Genomic DNA, 17,246 nt, shown 5'->3' with positions numbered 1-17,246 from the left:
TTTTCAGATTCTTTGAGAAATGAGGTGATTAAAGTGTTAAACCTATTGCAGGAGACTCCCAAACAAAATGAAGAACCTTTACAATAGCATAACAGGGCACTTTAAAGTAATCCAGCATCAATTCAGTAACTTATCTTTTAATTTTTCCAGATGTGGTCCTGTGGGCGTCAGTATCACGCAGTGATCACAGTTCACACCTGCAGTGAAGCTCCTCCCACAACAATTCACCAATAAATACTGGGAATATTCACATCATCCTACAAGAGAAGGACAAACTCCAGGTGTAGCAGCTGAAATCTGTGAGACTGTTAAAGATGGAGTTTGTTAAAGAGGAGATTGAAGACATGAGTGATCCAGAACCATCCAGAATAAAACATGAAGATACTGAGGAACAAATAGGTTGGTGTCCATTCTTGATTCTTTATCATTGACTGTTACTGATACTCTGTTGCTTTCGTCTGTTAAATCAGAGTTCATTTGAACTTATTTCAACCACATCATATTTTCTTTTTAGACTGGATGGAGGTGAAACTGCAAAAACATGAACTGAATGAAGCAGAGGACGAAAAGCAGAGCATCGAAATTCAAAGAACAAAAGATAAGAAGCCGTACACCTGCCCTCAATGTGGAAAGAGTTTCAGTCGCAAAGGAAACCTTAAGAGACACATAAGAATTCACACTGGAGAGAAACCGTATACATGCACTCGGTGTGGAAAGAGTTTTGCTTGTCAATCTGGCCTCAAATTTCATCTGCACATTCACTCTGGAGAAAAACCATTTAACTGTGATCAGTGTGGTAAAGATTTTATTTTAGCATCAAATCTAAAAACACACCTGAAAATTCATTCAGGTGAGAAGCCTTATGTGTGTTCTCTCTGTGGAAAGAGTTTTTCAAGGATGGATGGTTTTAAACTGCACCAAAAAACACATAATGAAGCAAGAGATCATATGTGCTTTGACTGTGGGAAGAGCTTTACAACAGCTAGGTTTCTGAAACGGCACCGAAGAATTCATACTGGAGAAAAACCTTACAAGTGCTCATATTGTGACAAGAGTTTCACTCAGTCTCCACACCTGAAATCACATGAACGAGTTCATACTGGAGAGAAGCCGTATCACTGTACTCAGTGTGAGAAGAGTTTTAAAGATTCAACAGGTTTCAGAATTCATCTGCTCCGTCACTCTGGAGAAAAAGCATATAACTGTGATCAGTGTGGTAAAAAGTTTATTTCATCATCACATCTAAAACGACACCTGAACGTTCATTCGGGTGAGAAGCCTTATGTGTGTTCTCTCTGTGGAAAGAGTTTTTCATGGCTGAAAAGTTTTAAACTGCACCAGAAAACACATGATGAAGTGAAAGATCATCTCCCAGTTTCACAGACAAGGCTTAAGCTAATCCCAGACTAAAATGCATGTTTGAGCTGTTTTAGCTGAAAGCATATCTTAAAATATGTCAGTGCCATTGTTTTTTCTCAAGATGCACAGCAGTAATGTATTTTCTAGGGCAGTGGTTCTCAAATGGGGGTATGCATACCCCTAGGGGTACGTGAAAGGAAGTGGAAACTGACATTTTGGAATAAATCATGAAAATATGTTATTGTATGTTTATATTAATTTAGGACTACACAAAGCTGTATTGAAAATGAAGTCATAAATTTAAAATGCATTTCGAGTTATTTATTGAGCAGCGGATCCGGCATCGGAAGCAGTGTCTGCGCACGAAATAATGTAGGTTAGGAGAGGTTGCAATAAAATAGACAGGTAGCTTCTTAAAAGTGGACAAGCTCCTCCGACAGAAGACGAACAAACTAAAAAATACCGCCAGTTTCATGATGAATACATAGGGATGGGATTTACATCTACTTCACATAACCCTCCCTCAGCACTGTGCTTTTTATGCGGTGGGCTGTTAGCCAGTGCAATGAAACAATCTCATCTTCAACGGCATATCCGGACTAAACACCCACATAAGGCCGGGAACTCACTGGAGTTTTTCCAGAAGAAAATTTCATGAATTCACATCATGCCAAGAGAACATGAAAAAAGCCACAAGTGCATCAGCAAAAGCACTCGAAGCATCTTATGCTGTGTCTTTACTTTTGGCGAAAGCTAAAAAGCCATTTAGCCTGGCCGAGGAACGGATAATTCCTGCTGCAGCTGTGCTCGCTGAGACCATGGTGGATAAAACAGCAGCAGACAAGATCAAAACTGTACTGCTGTCAAATGACACAGTTTCACGTAGAATTGACAAGATGGGGGCTGATATAGTTGAGCAAGTGGTGGATAAACTCAGGGCTAGTGAATAATTTTCACTTCAATTGAATGAATCGGTTGATATCAGTGGACAGGCGCAATTGGTTGCTTTTGCGAGATATGTGGATACCAGTGACATTCGCGAACACATACTTTTTTGCAAAACACTGGAGGGGAGAACAACTGGAAAGGATATCTTAAACATTGTTAGTTCGTTTTTCTTAGAACATGAAATCAGCTGGAAATCCTGTATCAGTGTGTGCACTGACATATAAGGCAGAAGAATCCCAACATCCTGTGGACACACTGTGTTAAACACAGAGGGCATCAAAGAAGATGAGCCCAGAGCTTAATTCCATTTTGAATGACGCTGTCAAGGCAATAAATTTCATAAAGTCGCGACCAGTGCATGCACATCTGTTTCTGAGATTATGTGATGGCGTGGGATCTGAACACACCAAACTCCTTTTACACACCGAAGTCCGCTGGCTTTCAAGAGGTAAAGTACTGAATAGGCCGTTCGAGCTGCGAAATGAGGTGTGTTGCTTTTTGTCAGACAATGCGTCCCCTCTTGCCTCTTTGTTTGAGGACAATAATTGGATTGCCGAACTAGTGTATCTAGCAGATATTTTTACTAAACTGAACGAGCTCAATCTCAGTTTGCAAGGCAGGGACACTATGATTTTGAAACTTTATGACCGAGTTGGTGGTTTTCTCAAGAAAGCGGAGCTGTGGAAGATACTGTTTGCAGAGGGCGATTTAGCTGTTTTCCTCCGTTTGATGGCTTCGTCATAAGTGAGAATATGGAGAGAGAGACACAATAAAAACCTTTCTGGATGGACACTTAGCTAACGTGATTTCTAGTTTCAAATCATTCCCTGATGGAAGAGAGAAGTCTGAGCAAATGGATTGGGTTAGAAACCCATTTACAGTTCCCAAAGTAACCGTGGCACGCTACCTGTTCACCTGAGGGAGGAGCTACTGGATTTATCCACAGACCGTGGTTGCAGACTACTTTTGAAAACTGTTCCCTGACAGAGTTTTGGGTGTGTGGGAGAGAGCACCTTGAGCTAGGGAAAAGCGCTTTGGAACACCTACTCCCATTTGGCTCTACCTACCTCTGTGAAACCTCATTTTCAGCAATGACCCAGATTAAAATGAAACAAATAAAACAGACTTTGCCTTGAAAATAGTCTGATAACAGCTGTAGTTTCCCTGCCACCAAGAATGTCAAAGATCGGAAGAGAAGAACAGGCCCATGTATCCCATTGAAAGGATCACTGACAAATGGACACAAATGGCCATACTAGACTTGTATAGAGACATACAGTGCTCAGCGTGAATGAGTATACCCCCTTTGAAAAGTAACATTTTAAACAATATCTCAATGAACACAAAAACAATTTCCAAAATGTTGACAAAACTAAGTTTAATATAACATCTGCTTAACTTATAACATGAAAGTATGGTTAATAATATAACTTAGATTACACATTTTTCAGTTTTACTCAAATGAGGGTGATGCAAAAATGAGTACACCCCACAACAAAAACTACCACATCTAGTACTTTGTAAGGCCTCCATGATTTTTAATGACAGCACCAAGTCTTCTAGGCATAGAATGAACAAGTTGGCGACATTTTGCAACATCTATCTTTTTCCATTCTTCGAGAATGATCTCTTTTAGAGACTGGATGCTGGATGGAGAGTGATGCTCAACTTGTCTCTTCAGAATTCCCCATAGGAGTTCGATTGGGTTCAGATCAGGAGTCACTGAATCACTTTCACCCTGTTCTTCTTCAGAAATGCAACAGTGGCCTTAGATGTGTGTTTAGATCATTGTCATGTTGGAAAAGTGCACGACGACCAAGGGCACGGAGTGATGGTAGCATCTTCTCTTTCAGTATAGAGCAGTACACCTGTGAATTCATGATGCCATCAATGAAATGCAGCCCCACATAAGGACACTGACACCACCATGTTTCACTGTAGGCACCATGCATTTTTCTTTGTATTCCTCACCTTTGTGACACCATACGGTTTTGAAGCCATCAGTTCCAAAAACATTTATCTTGGTCTCATCACTCCAGAGTATAGAGTCCCAGTAGTCTTCATCTTCATCAGCATGGGCCCTGGCAAACTCTAGGTGGGCTTTTTTTGTGCCTGGGCTTTAGGAAAGGCTTCTTTCATGGACGGCACCCATGCATGCCATTCCTCTGCAGTGTACGCCATATTGTGTCATGGGAAATAGTCACCCCAGTTTGGCTTTCTACTTCTTTAGATAACTGCAGTGAACTTGCATGCCGATTTTCTTCAACCCTTCTCATCAGAAGACGCTCCTGTCGAGGTGTTAACTTCTGTGGACGACCTGGACGTCTCTGTGAGATGGTTGCACTTCCATCTTTTTAAAATTTTTGTACCACTTTTGCTACAGTATTCTGACTGATAAGTAAAGCTTTGCTGATCTTCTTGTAGCTTCACCTTTCTGGTGTAAAGAAATTATTTGTGACATTTCTCTTCCATGTGGTGCCATTGCTGACAGCATGAAATGGGAAGGGGTTTTAACCACTTTTATAGTCAGCTGTCTGCTGGACACCTGTGTAATGAATAATTAGACTCACATATGGTTGAATTCTTGTTAAATTAGACATTTGTAGTCTAAAATTTAGCTTTGCTCCAGAGACTTTCAGTGGGGTGTACTAATTTACGCTGAGCACTGTATATGAAAATTGAACTGTTAGATAAAACACGCTGAAACTTGAAAAAAAAAGTTAACACTGAAAAAAATGAACCATTGAAAAAAAAAAAAATTAAAAATGAACTTTTATTGAACTGAGAAACACTGATTTACCTTTTACTGTTATGCCTAATACTTTAGAGATTTACATAGTTGTGTAAAGCAACATACAGAAATGTTTATAAGAAATAAACCTGCTTGGGGGGCATCAGATATAATAACTGTCTCACTGTTATTCAGGACTCAAATTGGCACCTGCTGGCTACTACACTGTTTCTCCAGCCTCTGGGCTCCCTATCATTTCACTGTATTTTAAAGCAAAATGTTGTCTGGTCAAGGGGTACTTGGCTTGAAAAAATCATAAAAAAGGGTACTTAAGCCAAAAAAGTTTGAGAACCACTGTTACTTAAATACCCTAATTGAACTAAGGCCTAATCCTGGCTTAGTCTAAGCCCTGTCTGTGAAACCGGGCCCATGTGTGTTTGTGAATTTTATATCCACAAATTTAAGTTCACCAACAGCAAACCATGTTTTGAAATAATTTAAAAAGTATCTCAAATCTATTATCTTCAGTAAATAAAAAGCAAGTTAACAACTTAAATTTGCAATGCCTTAAATTTGCATAATCTAACTGATGTATAAATTAATTTCCTCCCATGTTTCCCCCCTTTTGTTTTATAAATATGTAAACTGTATTTTTTGCATCATTAAAAAAACAATCTAACTGGCATTCCCTTCAATCTTCGCAGCACCGCATAAAGTCCAGCACACCTGAAGCATTAAATGAAAGTGTTTCTTCACGAAAACGATACCTCTAAATACGTTTTGGCTATACTAAATCCTATTTAAGACTCATACGCTTAAGTAAATAGAGGCATTTCTAGTCACAGTTATGTTTTCAGATGGGCTATGTGAACTGTACCCGCTCCTAGTCGAATCTGCTGTTGTGTGACGAGAAACTGAATTTACTCATCTCCAGCCCTACAGCAGAGCCCCGCCCCCAACGCGTCTTGTTGATAATGCTAACAGCTAACAACTGTAATCTGCTGCTTTTGTTGTCATGTAGAGAAAAGCTACTTAAGGAATTATTGAATAACATCTAGATGCATTTATGTGTGGTAAAGGCTCTCCAGCATGCCAGGTATGTAGCGCTGTGATTTTAATTGAATTATGTTGTAAAAATGGACCAACTGGAGTGTTTGTTCAATAACTATAGAGAACCGCAAACTGCTAGTCTGATTTTATTTAATATACAATTTGAACAGACGACAGTGAAGAACAATGAAATTATACACCAAAAAATGTGAAGTACAAATAAACGCGTTACAGACAAGAATAATAGGACAAAAACGGTCAAAACATTTGAAGGCTGATTTTATAGATTAAGTTATTAAAAGTTTAACTGGTACTAACATGTATTAATAATACATTACGTTTTATATGGATTGTGCCTTCTGTGTCGATGCAGGTTTACTCGTGTCATTAATGTAATTGTTCACAAGGTGGGAGTGTTTAGCAAGAGATCCGTGATGGTGATATTCTGCTAAATAGTTCTTTTAAAAATTTTTTTTGTTCGTTTCGGAATGAAGGCAAACAACACAATTTAATCTACAGCATGCACATTTCAACATTATCCTACTTTATGATACAGAATAAGACAAAAAGCTACATTTTTGAATAACTTCTTTATAAAGCAGTATATGATGACCCAAACATACAGGACCTTTATTATAGAATACAAAGTGTCAGATGGCAACAGTTTCCTAGGTAGGATTAGTTAATAAAATATTTATGGTGAGGCTTAGCATATGTGCATTTGCATGCAGATTTCAGATATCTATAAAGTAATTTTGACTAGTAAGAATTACCAAGAATGGTATTGAAAGAGGTCATTTACGTGATTAGTGCAGATCTGAAGAGTTTTTATTTGAATGCATGTCTGAAGGGAAATTACTTAATTCATAAAAGTTTCGATGGCATTGTCTTTTCACTTTCCTCAGTATGATGCCTAATATAGTGTTTTTAAGCGCAGCGCTGCTTGTGTTCAGGAGTAACCGCTGTATTTCTGCTTTTCCATAAGCTTTTTTTTTTTGCCTTTATCATTTTTGCCTGCATATCTTGAAATTTCCCATCCTTGACTGGAGAGCAGTATATTAAAACATATAATTCATTTATAACGTTAAAATCACATTATAATGATTGATATGAACAAAGTGCCGTTATGTTGATAAATGGAATTGTAATTCTTCTGAATCGTCTTCGCAAAGATGTTTCTAGAAACAAACTATTGCACCTGTTCCAGAAGTGGTCAAATGAGAAAAACTGTGAGAATACATTCTTATATAGGAGTGTGTCGAGACATTTAGCTCACGAGACAAGACACGAAGTTTGGTTCATGAGAACGAGACAAGATTTTTTCCACAGTATTTTCAAGAAATCCTAAATGACAAAATTCATGACTGGAAAAACAGTGCATTTACTACCGTATTGACGATACTACTGTTTAAAAAAATACAATGCACCTGTATTTTGAAGGATTAGTATCACAATACTACCGTAGAAAAGGTAAGCAGGCTCATAGAAAGGAGAGGCCTAGAGAGGCAGAAACTTCAAACAAACTGTTTTCTGACTCTTTGAGAAATGATGTGATTTGCAATGGATATTATGAGAAGATTAAAGTGTTAAACCTATTGCAGGAGACTCCAAAACAAAATGAAGAACCTTTTAAAATGCCGTTATGGGGCACTTTAAAGTAATCCAGTATAAATTCAGTAACTTATCTTTGATTTTTCCAGATGTGGTCCTGTGGGCGTCAGTATCACACAGTGATCACAGTTCACACCTGCAGTGAAGCTCCTCCCACAACAATTCACCAATAAATACTGGGAATATTCACATCATCCTACAAGAGAAGGACAAACTCCAGGTGTAGCAGCTGAAATCTGTGTGACTGTTAAAGATGGAGTTTATTAAAGAGGAGATTGAAGACATGAGTGATCCAGAACCATCCAGAATAAAACATGAAGAAACTGAGGAACAAATAGGTTGGTGTCCATTCTTGGTTCTTCATCATTGACTGCTGAGGAATATTAAAAAAACTTCAGTTCAACAGATTTGGTGGCTGTGAAATAATGAGCAAATTAGGGATGATAAATGATACAGAGAAAGCATTGAAATGATCATAATCTTGTATAGCTGTTGTCCTCCACAACAGGAAAATTACACGCTCGAACTCAAATGGTTGTCTTTTCTAAACCCTTTTTAATTATGAGCATAGTTGTGGTATTATTTGAAAGACAATTCAACTTTCAGAATTAATATAAGTAAAAAATAACAAGTTAGACAAGCTGAAATATAATGGAATGAAAATGTGCCCAAAGCCACATGTCTTAAGAACTTATGTTTCAAGTTTGAGGATGATATAACAAAAAATAAAATCAAAAAAGCAGTAGGCTATACACAAATTATTAGCACAACGATAGCCAATCATTCAGGCAGAAGACATGATTGAATCTCCAAAAACAGTTGATTGTCTCAACTTACAAATGGCGTCCGCCCATACAGAAAGAGCATCGCCATGATTCTGCCGCTGACTTCACTCTCTGACTCATTCTCCTCCTTGCTTCTTCTCTAACATCCTCATGAGAAAAATAAAACATTTTTGGGCGATGAGAATTTGTTTTTCAATAAAGGAAAAAACAGTGCGGCCTGGGATGCAGAAGAATAACAGTGACAGGTGCACCTGTCAGACAAGATCTGTCTTCTGAATGATCCAGACGGCTGTACATAATCATAAAATGTGCATATGCAGAAGATTAACAGCACACACGTTGTTGGAATCATCTTGGTGTTGGCTAAAAGTTTTGGCCGTCAAGATTTACAACAATGACAATAGCTGAAGAATAGGCCTGTCAAGATGTCACTAAATCTGACAGCACTGCTTGGATATTATAAGTGAAACTATCACTTTGTTTTAAAAAAGAAACTTTGGAGGCAGGCTCATTTGTTTGTGAGAGTCTAATGTATACAATCGTATTCAGTTTTGCAACATAAGCAGTGCTGAGATTGAGTAATTTATTGAAGAAAGATGTTGGAGAGCAGATTGTCCAGGCGAAATCTGACGTAAACAATTGACAGTATATCAGTATTTCACGGATTTAATGCTTTTAATGCTTTTGTTGTTTCTTTCTGCTGTAAAGTTGGACATTTTAACATGGGACTCAATGAGATTCTGCTCTCTTTTGGAGCCTGTCCCTAGCGGCCAGTCGATGAATTGCAGTTTAAGTCATTTCCGTATTGGCTTCAAGAGAAACTGGGGGAGGTTGCCTTTTGGGATTTACATGCAGTGCAAAAAAGCGTGGACAGGGTTGTTTTAGCGACTGACCTTATTGCATATGCATTTGTAGGAGTTTCCCTTTCAGACGCAAAATGTATGGGAGGAGAGTATTTAAATGAATCATGCAACGCGATTTACTAATATTTGTGTTTGTCAATTTACTAGTATTTGCGCCATTATTTAACACCCAAAAAAAGCATGTCTTAACCCATTTTGCGACATGGCTGCAATTGTTGCTGCTAGGAGGAGACACCGCAAAGAACAGAGAGCGCATGAAGGGAGAAAATATTTTTCAATCATATTCATTACTTTGGAATGCCAGAGGAAGATGTTATTTGAACATATCGTTTGCTAAGCCATGTTGGCCTATATATCTATGCAGTATCTCACAGAAGTGAGTACACCCCTCACATTTTTGTAAATATTTAATGTATCTTTTCATGTGACAACACTGAAGAAATGACACTTTGCTACAATGTAAAGTAGTGAGTGTACAGCTTGTATAACAGTGTAAATTTGCTGTGCCCTCAAAATAACTCAACACACAGCCATTAATGTCTAAACCACTGGACAAAAGTGAGTACACCCCTAAGTGAAAATGTCCAAATTGGGCCCAATTAGCCATTTTTTTTTTTTTTCTCTCTGGTGTCATGTGACTCGTTAGTGTTACAAGGTCATTTTACAGCTTAGGATGTTATCATACACTATATTGCCAAATATTTTGGGACGCCTGCCTTTACATGCACATGAAGTTTAATGACACCCCATTCTTAATCCATAGGGTTTAATATGGAGTTGGCCCATCCTTTGCAGCTATAACAGCTTCAACTTTTCTGGGAAGGCTTTCCACAAGGTTTAGGAGTGTGTTTATGGGAATTTTTGACCATTCTTCTATAAGTGCATTTGAGAGGTCAGGCACTGATGTTGGCGAGAAGGCCTGGCTCACAGTCTCCGCTCTAATTCATCCCAAAGGTGTTCCATCGGGTTGAGGTCAAGACTCTGTGCAGGCCAGTCAAGTTCCTCCACACCAAACTCACTCATCCATGTCTTTATGGATCTTGCTTTGTGCACTGGTGCGCAGTCATGTTGAAACAGGAAGGGGCCATCCCCAAACTGTTCCCACAAAGTTGGGAGCATGAAATTGTCCAAAATGTCTTGGTATGCTGAAGCATTAAGAGTTCCTTTCACTGGAACTAAGGGGCCAAGCCCAACCCCTGAAAAACAACCCCACACCATAATCCCCCTCCACCAAACTTTACACTTGGCACAATGGAGTCAGGCAAGTACCGTTCTCCTGGCAACCGCCAAACCCAGACTCGTCCATCGGATTGCCAGACAGAGAAGTGTGATTGGTCACTCCAGAGAACACGTCTCCACTGCTCTAGAGTCCAGTGGCGGCGTGCTTTACACAACTGCATCCGACGCTTTGCATCGCACTTGGTGATGTAAGGCTTGGATGCAGCTGCTCGGCCATAGAAACCCATTCCATGAAGCTCTCTACGCACTGTTCTTGAGCTAATCTGAAGGCCACACGAAGTTTTACGTGGCCTGCCACTTCGTGGCTGAGTTGCTGTTGTTCCCAATTGCTTCCATTTTGTTATAATACCACTAACAGTTGACGATGGAATATTTAGTAGTGAGAAAATTTCACGAATGGACTTATTGTACAGATGGCAACCTATCACGGCACCACGCTTGAATTCACTGAGCTCCTGAGAGCGACCCATTCTTTCACAAATGTTTGTAGAAGCAGTCTGCATGCCTAGGTGCTTGATTTTATACACCTGTGGCCATGGAAGTGATTGGAACACTTGAATTCAATGATTTGGAGGCGTGTCCCAATACTTTTTGCAATATAGTGTATGCAACCATCAAAATGGTCTTTATTTTTACTTCGTTACAAACATCATATGTGTTTGATGTTAAAGTAATCCAGTATAAATTCAGTAACTTATCTTTGATTTTTCCAGATGTGGTCCTGTGGGCGTCAGTATCACACAGTGATCACAGTTCACACCTGCAGTGAAGCTCCTCCCACAACAATTCACCAATAAATACTGGGAATATTCACATCATCCTACAAGAGAAGGACAAACTCCAGGTGTAGCAGCTGAAATCTGTGTGACTGTTAAAGATGGAGTTTATTAAAGAGGAGATTGAAGACATGAGTGATCCAGAACCATCCAGAATAAAACATGAAGATACTGAGGAACAAACAGGTTGGTGTCTGTTCTTGATTCTTTATTGTTGACAGTTTAAACATTTAGGTTAAGCTTCAGTTTAACAGATTTGGTGGCTGTGACTTAGTGAGCAAATTAGAGATTATAAATGATATAGAAAGTGCATCTAAATGAACATGATCTTGAATAGCTGTTGTCCTCCACATTTTAAATGGATTAATAAGAAAATGACTAACCTTTAGCACATCAAAGATCTGATACTTGATACTCTGTTGCTTTCTTCTGTTAAATCAGTGTTCACTTGAACTTATTTTAACCACATAAAATATTTATTTTAGACTGGATGGAGATGAAACCGAAAAAACATGAACTGAATGAAACGGACGAGGAACAGCAGAGCATCAAAACTCAAAGAACAAAATCCAAAAAGGCATACACCTGCTCTCAGTGTGGAAAGAGTTTCAGTCTAAAAGCAAACCTAAAGACACACTTAAGAATTCACACTGGAGAGAAACCGTATACATGCACTCAGTGTGGGAAGAGTTTTTCTGAAGCATCTGGTCTCAGACATCATCTGCTCCGTCACTCTGGAGAAAAACCATTTAACTGTGATCAGTGTGGTAAAGATTTTAATTCGTCATCAAATCTAAAACAACACCTGAAAGTTCATTCAGGTGAGAAGCCTTATGTGTGTTCTCTCTGTGGAAAGAGTTTTTCATGGCTGTACAGTTTTAAACAACACCAGAAAACTCATAATGAAGTGAGAGATCATGTGTGTTGTGACTGTGGGAAGAGCTTTACTGCCCCCGCCCAACTGAAACGGCACCAAAGAATTCATACTGGAGAAAAACCTTACAAGTGCTCATACTGTGACAAGAGTTTCACTCTGACTGGAAACCTGAAATCACATGAGCGAGTTCATACTGGAGAGAAGCCGTACCACTGTACTCAGTGTGAGAAGAGTTTTTCTCGTACATCAGATCTCAGACATCATCTGCGCATTCACTCTGGAGAAAAGCCATTTAACTGTAATCAGTGTGGTAAAAAGTTCATTTCGTCATCACATCTAAACAAACACCTGAAAGTTCATTCAGATGAGAAGCCTTATGTGTGTTCTTTCTGCGGAAAGTGTTTTTTATTGCTGAACAGTTATAAACAGCACCAGAAAACACATAATAAAGTAAGAGATCATGTGTGTTGTGACTGTGGGAAGAGCTTAACTACAACTGCCCAACTGAAACGGCACCAAAGAATTCATACTGGAGAAAAACCTTACAAGTGCTCATCTTGTGACAAGAGTTTTGCTCAGTTTGGAAACCTTAAATCACATGAGCGACTTCATACTGGAGAGAAGCCGTACCACTGTACTCAGTGTGAGAAGAGTTTTAGACGTTTATCAAGCCTTCACACTCATATGAATATACACCGATCAGGCATAACATTATGATCACCTTCCTAATATTGTGTTGGTCCCCCTTTTGCTGCCAAAACAGCCCTGACCCGCTGAGGCATGGACTCCACTAGACCCCTGAAGGTGTGCTGTGGTATCTGACACCAAGATGTTAGCAGCAGATCCTTTAAGTCCTGTAAGTTGCGAGGTGGAGCCTCCATGGATCGGACTTGTTTGTTCAGCACATCCCACAGATGCTCGATTGGATTGAGATCTGGGGAATTTGGAGGCCAAGTCAACACCTCAAACTCGTTTTGTGGCACCATTTCTGTTTTGTGGCAGGGCACATTATCCTGCTGAAAGAGGCCACAGCCACCAGGGAATACCATTTCCATGAAAGGGTGTACATGGTCTGCAACAATGCTTAGGTAGGTGGTATGTGTAAAAGTAACATTCACATGGATGGCAGGATGCAAGGTTTCCTAACAGAACATTGCCCAAAGCATCACACTGCCTCCGCCAGCTTGCCTTCTTCCCATAGTGCACCTGGTTCCATGTGTTCCCCAGGTAAGCGATGCACACACACCCGGCCATCCACGTGATGTAAAAGAAAATGTGATTCATCAGACCAGGCCACCTTCTTCCATTGCTCCGTGGTCCAGTTCTGATGCTCACGTGCCCACTGTTGGCTCTTTTGGCGGTGGACAGGGGTCAGCATGGGCACCCTGACTGGTCTGCGGCTATGCAGCTCCATACACAACAAACTGTGATGCACTGTGTATTCTGACACCTTTCTATCAGAACCAGCATTAACTTCTTGAGCAATCTGAGCTACAGTAGCTCGTCTGTTGGATCGGACCACACGGGCCAGCCTTCGCACCCCACGTGCATCAATGAGCCTCGGCCGCCCATGACCCTGTCGCCGGTTCACCACTGTTCCTTCCTTGGACACTTTTGATAGATACTGACCACTGCAGACCGGGAACACCCCACAAGAGCTGCAGTTTTGGAGATGCTCTGACCCGGTCATCTAGCCATCACAATTTGGCCCTTGTCAAACTCGCTCAAATCCTTACACTTGCCCATTTTTCCTGCTTCTCACACATCAACTTTGAGGACAAAATGTTCGCTTGCTGCCTCATATATCCACACACTAACAGGTGCCGTGATGAAGAGATAATCAGTGTTATTCACTTCACCTGTCAGTGCTCATAATGTTATGTCTGATCGTTGTCTGTTGCAAGTGAGCAACATTGGTTTCATGTCAAATACATTCAAGTAAATTGTGTGAGATAAAATATTGTGCTTTTAGGATAAACTCCATATCATATAGATGGTTTTGTGTGTTGCCACGGTTACGCGCCTGGCCCAAAGTTAACTTCCGGTCTGTGTTTGTTGAACAGGTCTGGTAGTGACTTTGTCGCATATAAGTTTGACCAAGTACTTCTACTGATAACCCAAAACAATACAGGCTAGACAGAGACATTTTAACTTGCTAACTAATGTAATTTACTTGTTATTTATTTTGCTTCTTATCTAGATGGACTCTGTTGTTATTGAAGTCTACCTGAAGTTAAATGATGTATAAATTAATTTCTTAGCCACATGTTCTTTTTCCTCTCCTTTTCCTCTTTTCATTCTTATTCATCTTTTTTTCTCATTAGCAAATTATTATTTATTTCTCTGTATTCTGATGATAATAGGTGCATTGTTGTTAAATGTTTTGTTTTATAAATGTAAACTCTTTTTTTTCCATCAATGAAAAAAACTTGCATGCCCTTCAAGTGCCACATCAAGTCCAACATCATTGAATAAAACTTCTGTTGCTTAATGAAAATGATTTAAGGTATCTCATAATGTTTTGACATCTAAATACAATTTACAACACATACACAGTATTTCTAATTCAGATTCGACTAGTCAAAACTCAAAATTATATTTTCAGGTATCTGCTCCTAGTCGAATCTGCTGTTGTGTGACATGAGACTGAATTTACATACATACGCGTCTTGTGGATAATGTTTAGTGCTAACTGCTAACAACTGTAGTCGTGCTTTTGTTGTAACGGAGAGAAAAGCTACTTAAGGAATAACATTTGGATGCATTCATATGTGGTAAAATTTCTCCAGCATCCAAGGTATGTAGCGCTGTGATCAGAGATGGGCAGTATTTTAATTAAATGTATTTAAAATACATATTTAATTACTTTTGAGTATTTTGTAATTTGTATTTTCCTTATCAACAAAAAAAATCAAATGTAATTTGCAATTAAATACTTTGAGAGAAAGTATTTTGTATTTAAAATACTAAAAATACTTTCAAATATATTATTTTATTTTCTCACATACAATAAATGTAATCACCAGGCTTAAAGGAAGGGTAGGTCATTTTCAGAGAGGCTAGCAATAGTGAGCTAGCTTTGAAAGCATAAGATCCCATCCTCCCATCAGAGCATCTCCAAAGCCACGCCTCCTTCAAAACATGAACGCACACAGCAGGGAGAAAAAGCGTCATGAGAGACGCTGTTAAATTACCTCATGTCTCAAAGCACATAACATTACAATAATAATTAAAGCTGCAAGCAGCGATGAAAGGGCCCTCGCACCCGGGCTCACCGCCACCCGTTGGCCTCAGGAAACAGTGAACAGTGGGCGACATGCATGTAAGCGAGTAAATACAGGAGAATTATGGCAAAGTCATTTCAAAGTGCCACACTTCCTGCTGCCAACAGGTGGCGCTTTGACTGTAACTGAATATTGCCATGTAGATGTCTTCAGACCAGGACTCTAATAAAACGTGAAGTTTGGGGCAGATCGGAAATTGTATACCCAAGTTAAAACAACTTCCTGTTTCATGGCGAAACATCGAATTTTTGTCAGGCCGCCACGGACACGCCCTTCAGCGAAAACTCTAGATCTTCGCAATTTAACATCACAAAGGGATGATTAGCTGCTCAATGCGACACCCACATGTGCCGTACGGTAGATGTTCACTACAGTTGTGAGCACGTTTGCGGCAACAACATGGCAGCGTACAGCGTAAGGGTCTATGTAAATATATGCAAAATTCATTGCTGTCAGTTTAATATTTAGTGATTAAGTATAATTATATTAATGAGCAATTATTATTACTAGCACATGTATTCATTTTTACTAAATATCGTGTCATCTTTATGTATAAAGTCTATTTTAGATGGGTAAATGAATGATTTACTTCATTGATCATTTTGGGGAAATTTATATTTGGCTGTCATTAGGCATCGATGTATGTTCTACTTTTCTAATTAAGTAGATTATAAAATAACATTATTTTACCTAGGCTATTTAAAATATTCCATGCTATTTTCCTTTACAAAAAACAAAACAAAAAAAACAATATGGCATTTTAAAAATATTCTTTGCTTGCAGATTAAATAAAGATGCTGTCAGCACAGCATACTTTTATTTTTGTCATTATATTGGGCCGAGAAGACATTTTATTCATCAGTCTTGAAACGCACATTAATGGAAATGCTTTAGCCTATGTAGACAAACCGATGAAACTGATCTGTTCTTATTTATACATTTATTTCTGTATTTATGCTTTATTTTTTTTTTATTCTTACATTAATTGTTTGCAGTTTCTTCAAATTTTGGTTATCTGAGGGGCGTCATAATGAGCTTATAATTTTTGTGGGATTTATGCTTCAGGTTGATTAGGACACTTTTTGCAAATGTCCCAGTCAACCTGAATTCACCTCCATATCAACTTAAATGATTTAAGTTTTTATACTTTTTACAGTTTTTTTTAGTGTGCCACGTCAAGATGTTTAATGATCAGTTTCTCAAACCAGCAGTTATGAAACATGCATTACAGGAGCTGTCAGTGGTGTTAGAAATGATAGAAATTGCCTTTCATCTTTTCAAAAATATAGCTAAACCATTACCGAATGTAGTAAAAGATAATGGTTTTGCTTTCAGAATTGTAAATGCACAGCTTATTACTGTGCACGTGCAAGCTAAGAATAATATTAGGTCACAACTGAAGCCTGGGAATGTAAAATAATAATAAATAATAATAAATAAAATGGAATACAAGAGTTAAGGTCCTATCGCACCAAGAACAATAACTATAACGATAACTAGCGTCCACACCAGTGGACGATATCGTTGTTTATTCTAAGCGCGTGCTGCAGTTTTGTCATCTGTCACTTTAAATGCATGAGCTCTTTAAAGCGTAGTGGATTCTGATTGGCTGTCAAGGTTTACATTGACTGTAAAAAATTCGTTCTGATTCAGATTCCAGTGATATCTTTTCTCTGTGCCGTTATTATAGCTGTGGTGTTGTGTATCTTGCTGTTCTTTTAAA

General features: G+C 38.8%; 1 protein-coding gene across 15 annotated transcripts in view; it reads left to right on the top strand.

The window, feature by feature from the left end:
* LOC127495189 (gastrula zinc finger protein XlCGF7.1-like) overlaps positions 1-17,246 on the top strand; it is a 288,096-nt gene that overhangs the window by 75,780 nt on the left and 195,070 nt on the right. For 3 of the 15 annotated variants that reach the window (XM_051861865.1, XM_051861862.1, XM_051861869.1), the window contains 3 exons: positions 7,789-8,037; positions 11,300-11,548; positions 11,848-14,739. In XM_051861865.1, the coding sequence (XP_051717825.1) occupies positions 11,464-11,548; positions 11,848-12,956 (1,194 nt within the window). In that variant the 5' untranslated portion in view covers positions 7,789-8,037; positions 11,300-11,463 and the 3' untranslated portion in view covers positions 12,957-14,739. Of the gene's footprint in view, positions 1-150; positions 400-514; positions 1,597-5,953; positions 6,135-7,788; positions 8,038-11,299; positions 11,549-11,847; positions 14,740-17,246 lie in introns of those variants that run through there. The other 12 variants (XM_051861874.1, XM_051861873.1, XM_051861875.1 and 9 more) reach the window with 9 other exon arrangements.

This window comes from Ctenopharyngodon idella, chromosome 15 (assembly GCF_019924925.1).
Source record: "Ctenopharyngodon idella isolate HZGC_01 chromosome 15, HZGC01, whole genome shotgun sequence".
Classification (NCBI taxonomy): domain Eukaryota; kingdom Metazoa; phylum Chordata; class Actinopteri; order Cypriniformes; family Xenocyprididae; genus Ctenopharyngodon; species Ctenopharyngodon idella.
The sequence above is the reverse complement of the archived record's forward strand: the minus strand, read 5'-3'. Positions and strand labels throughout refer to the sequence as shown.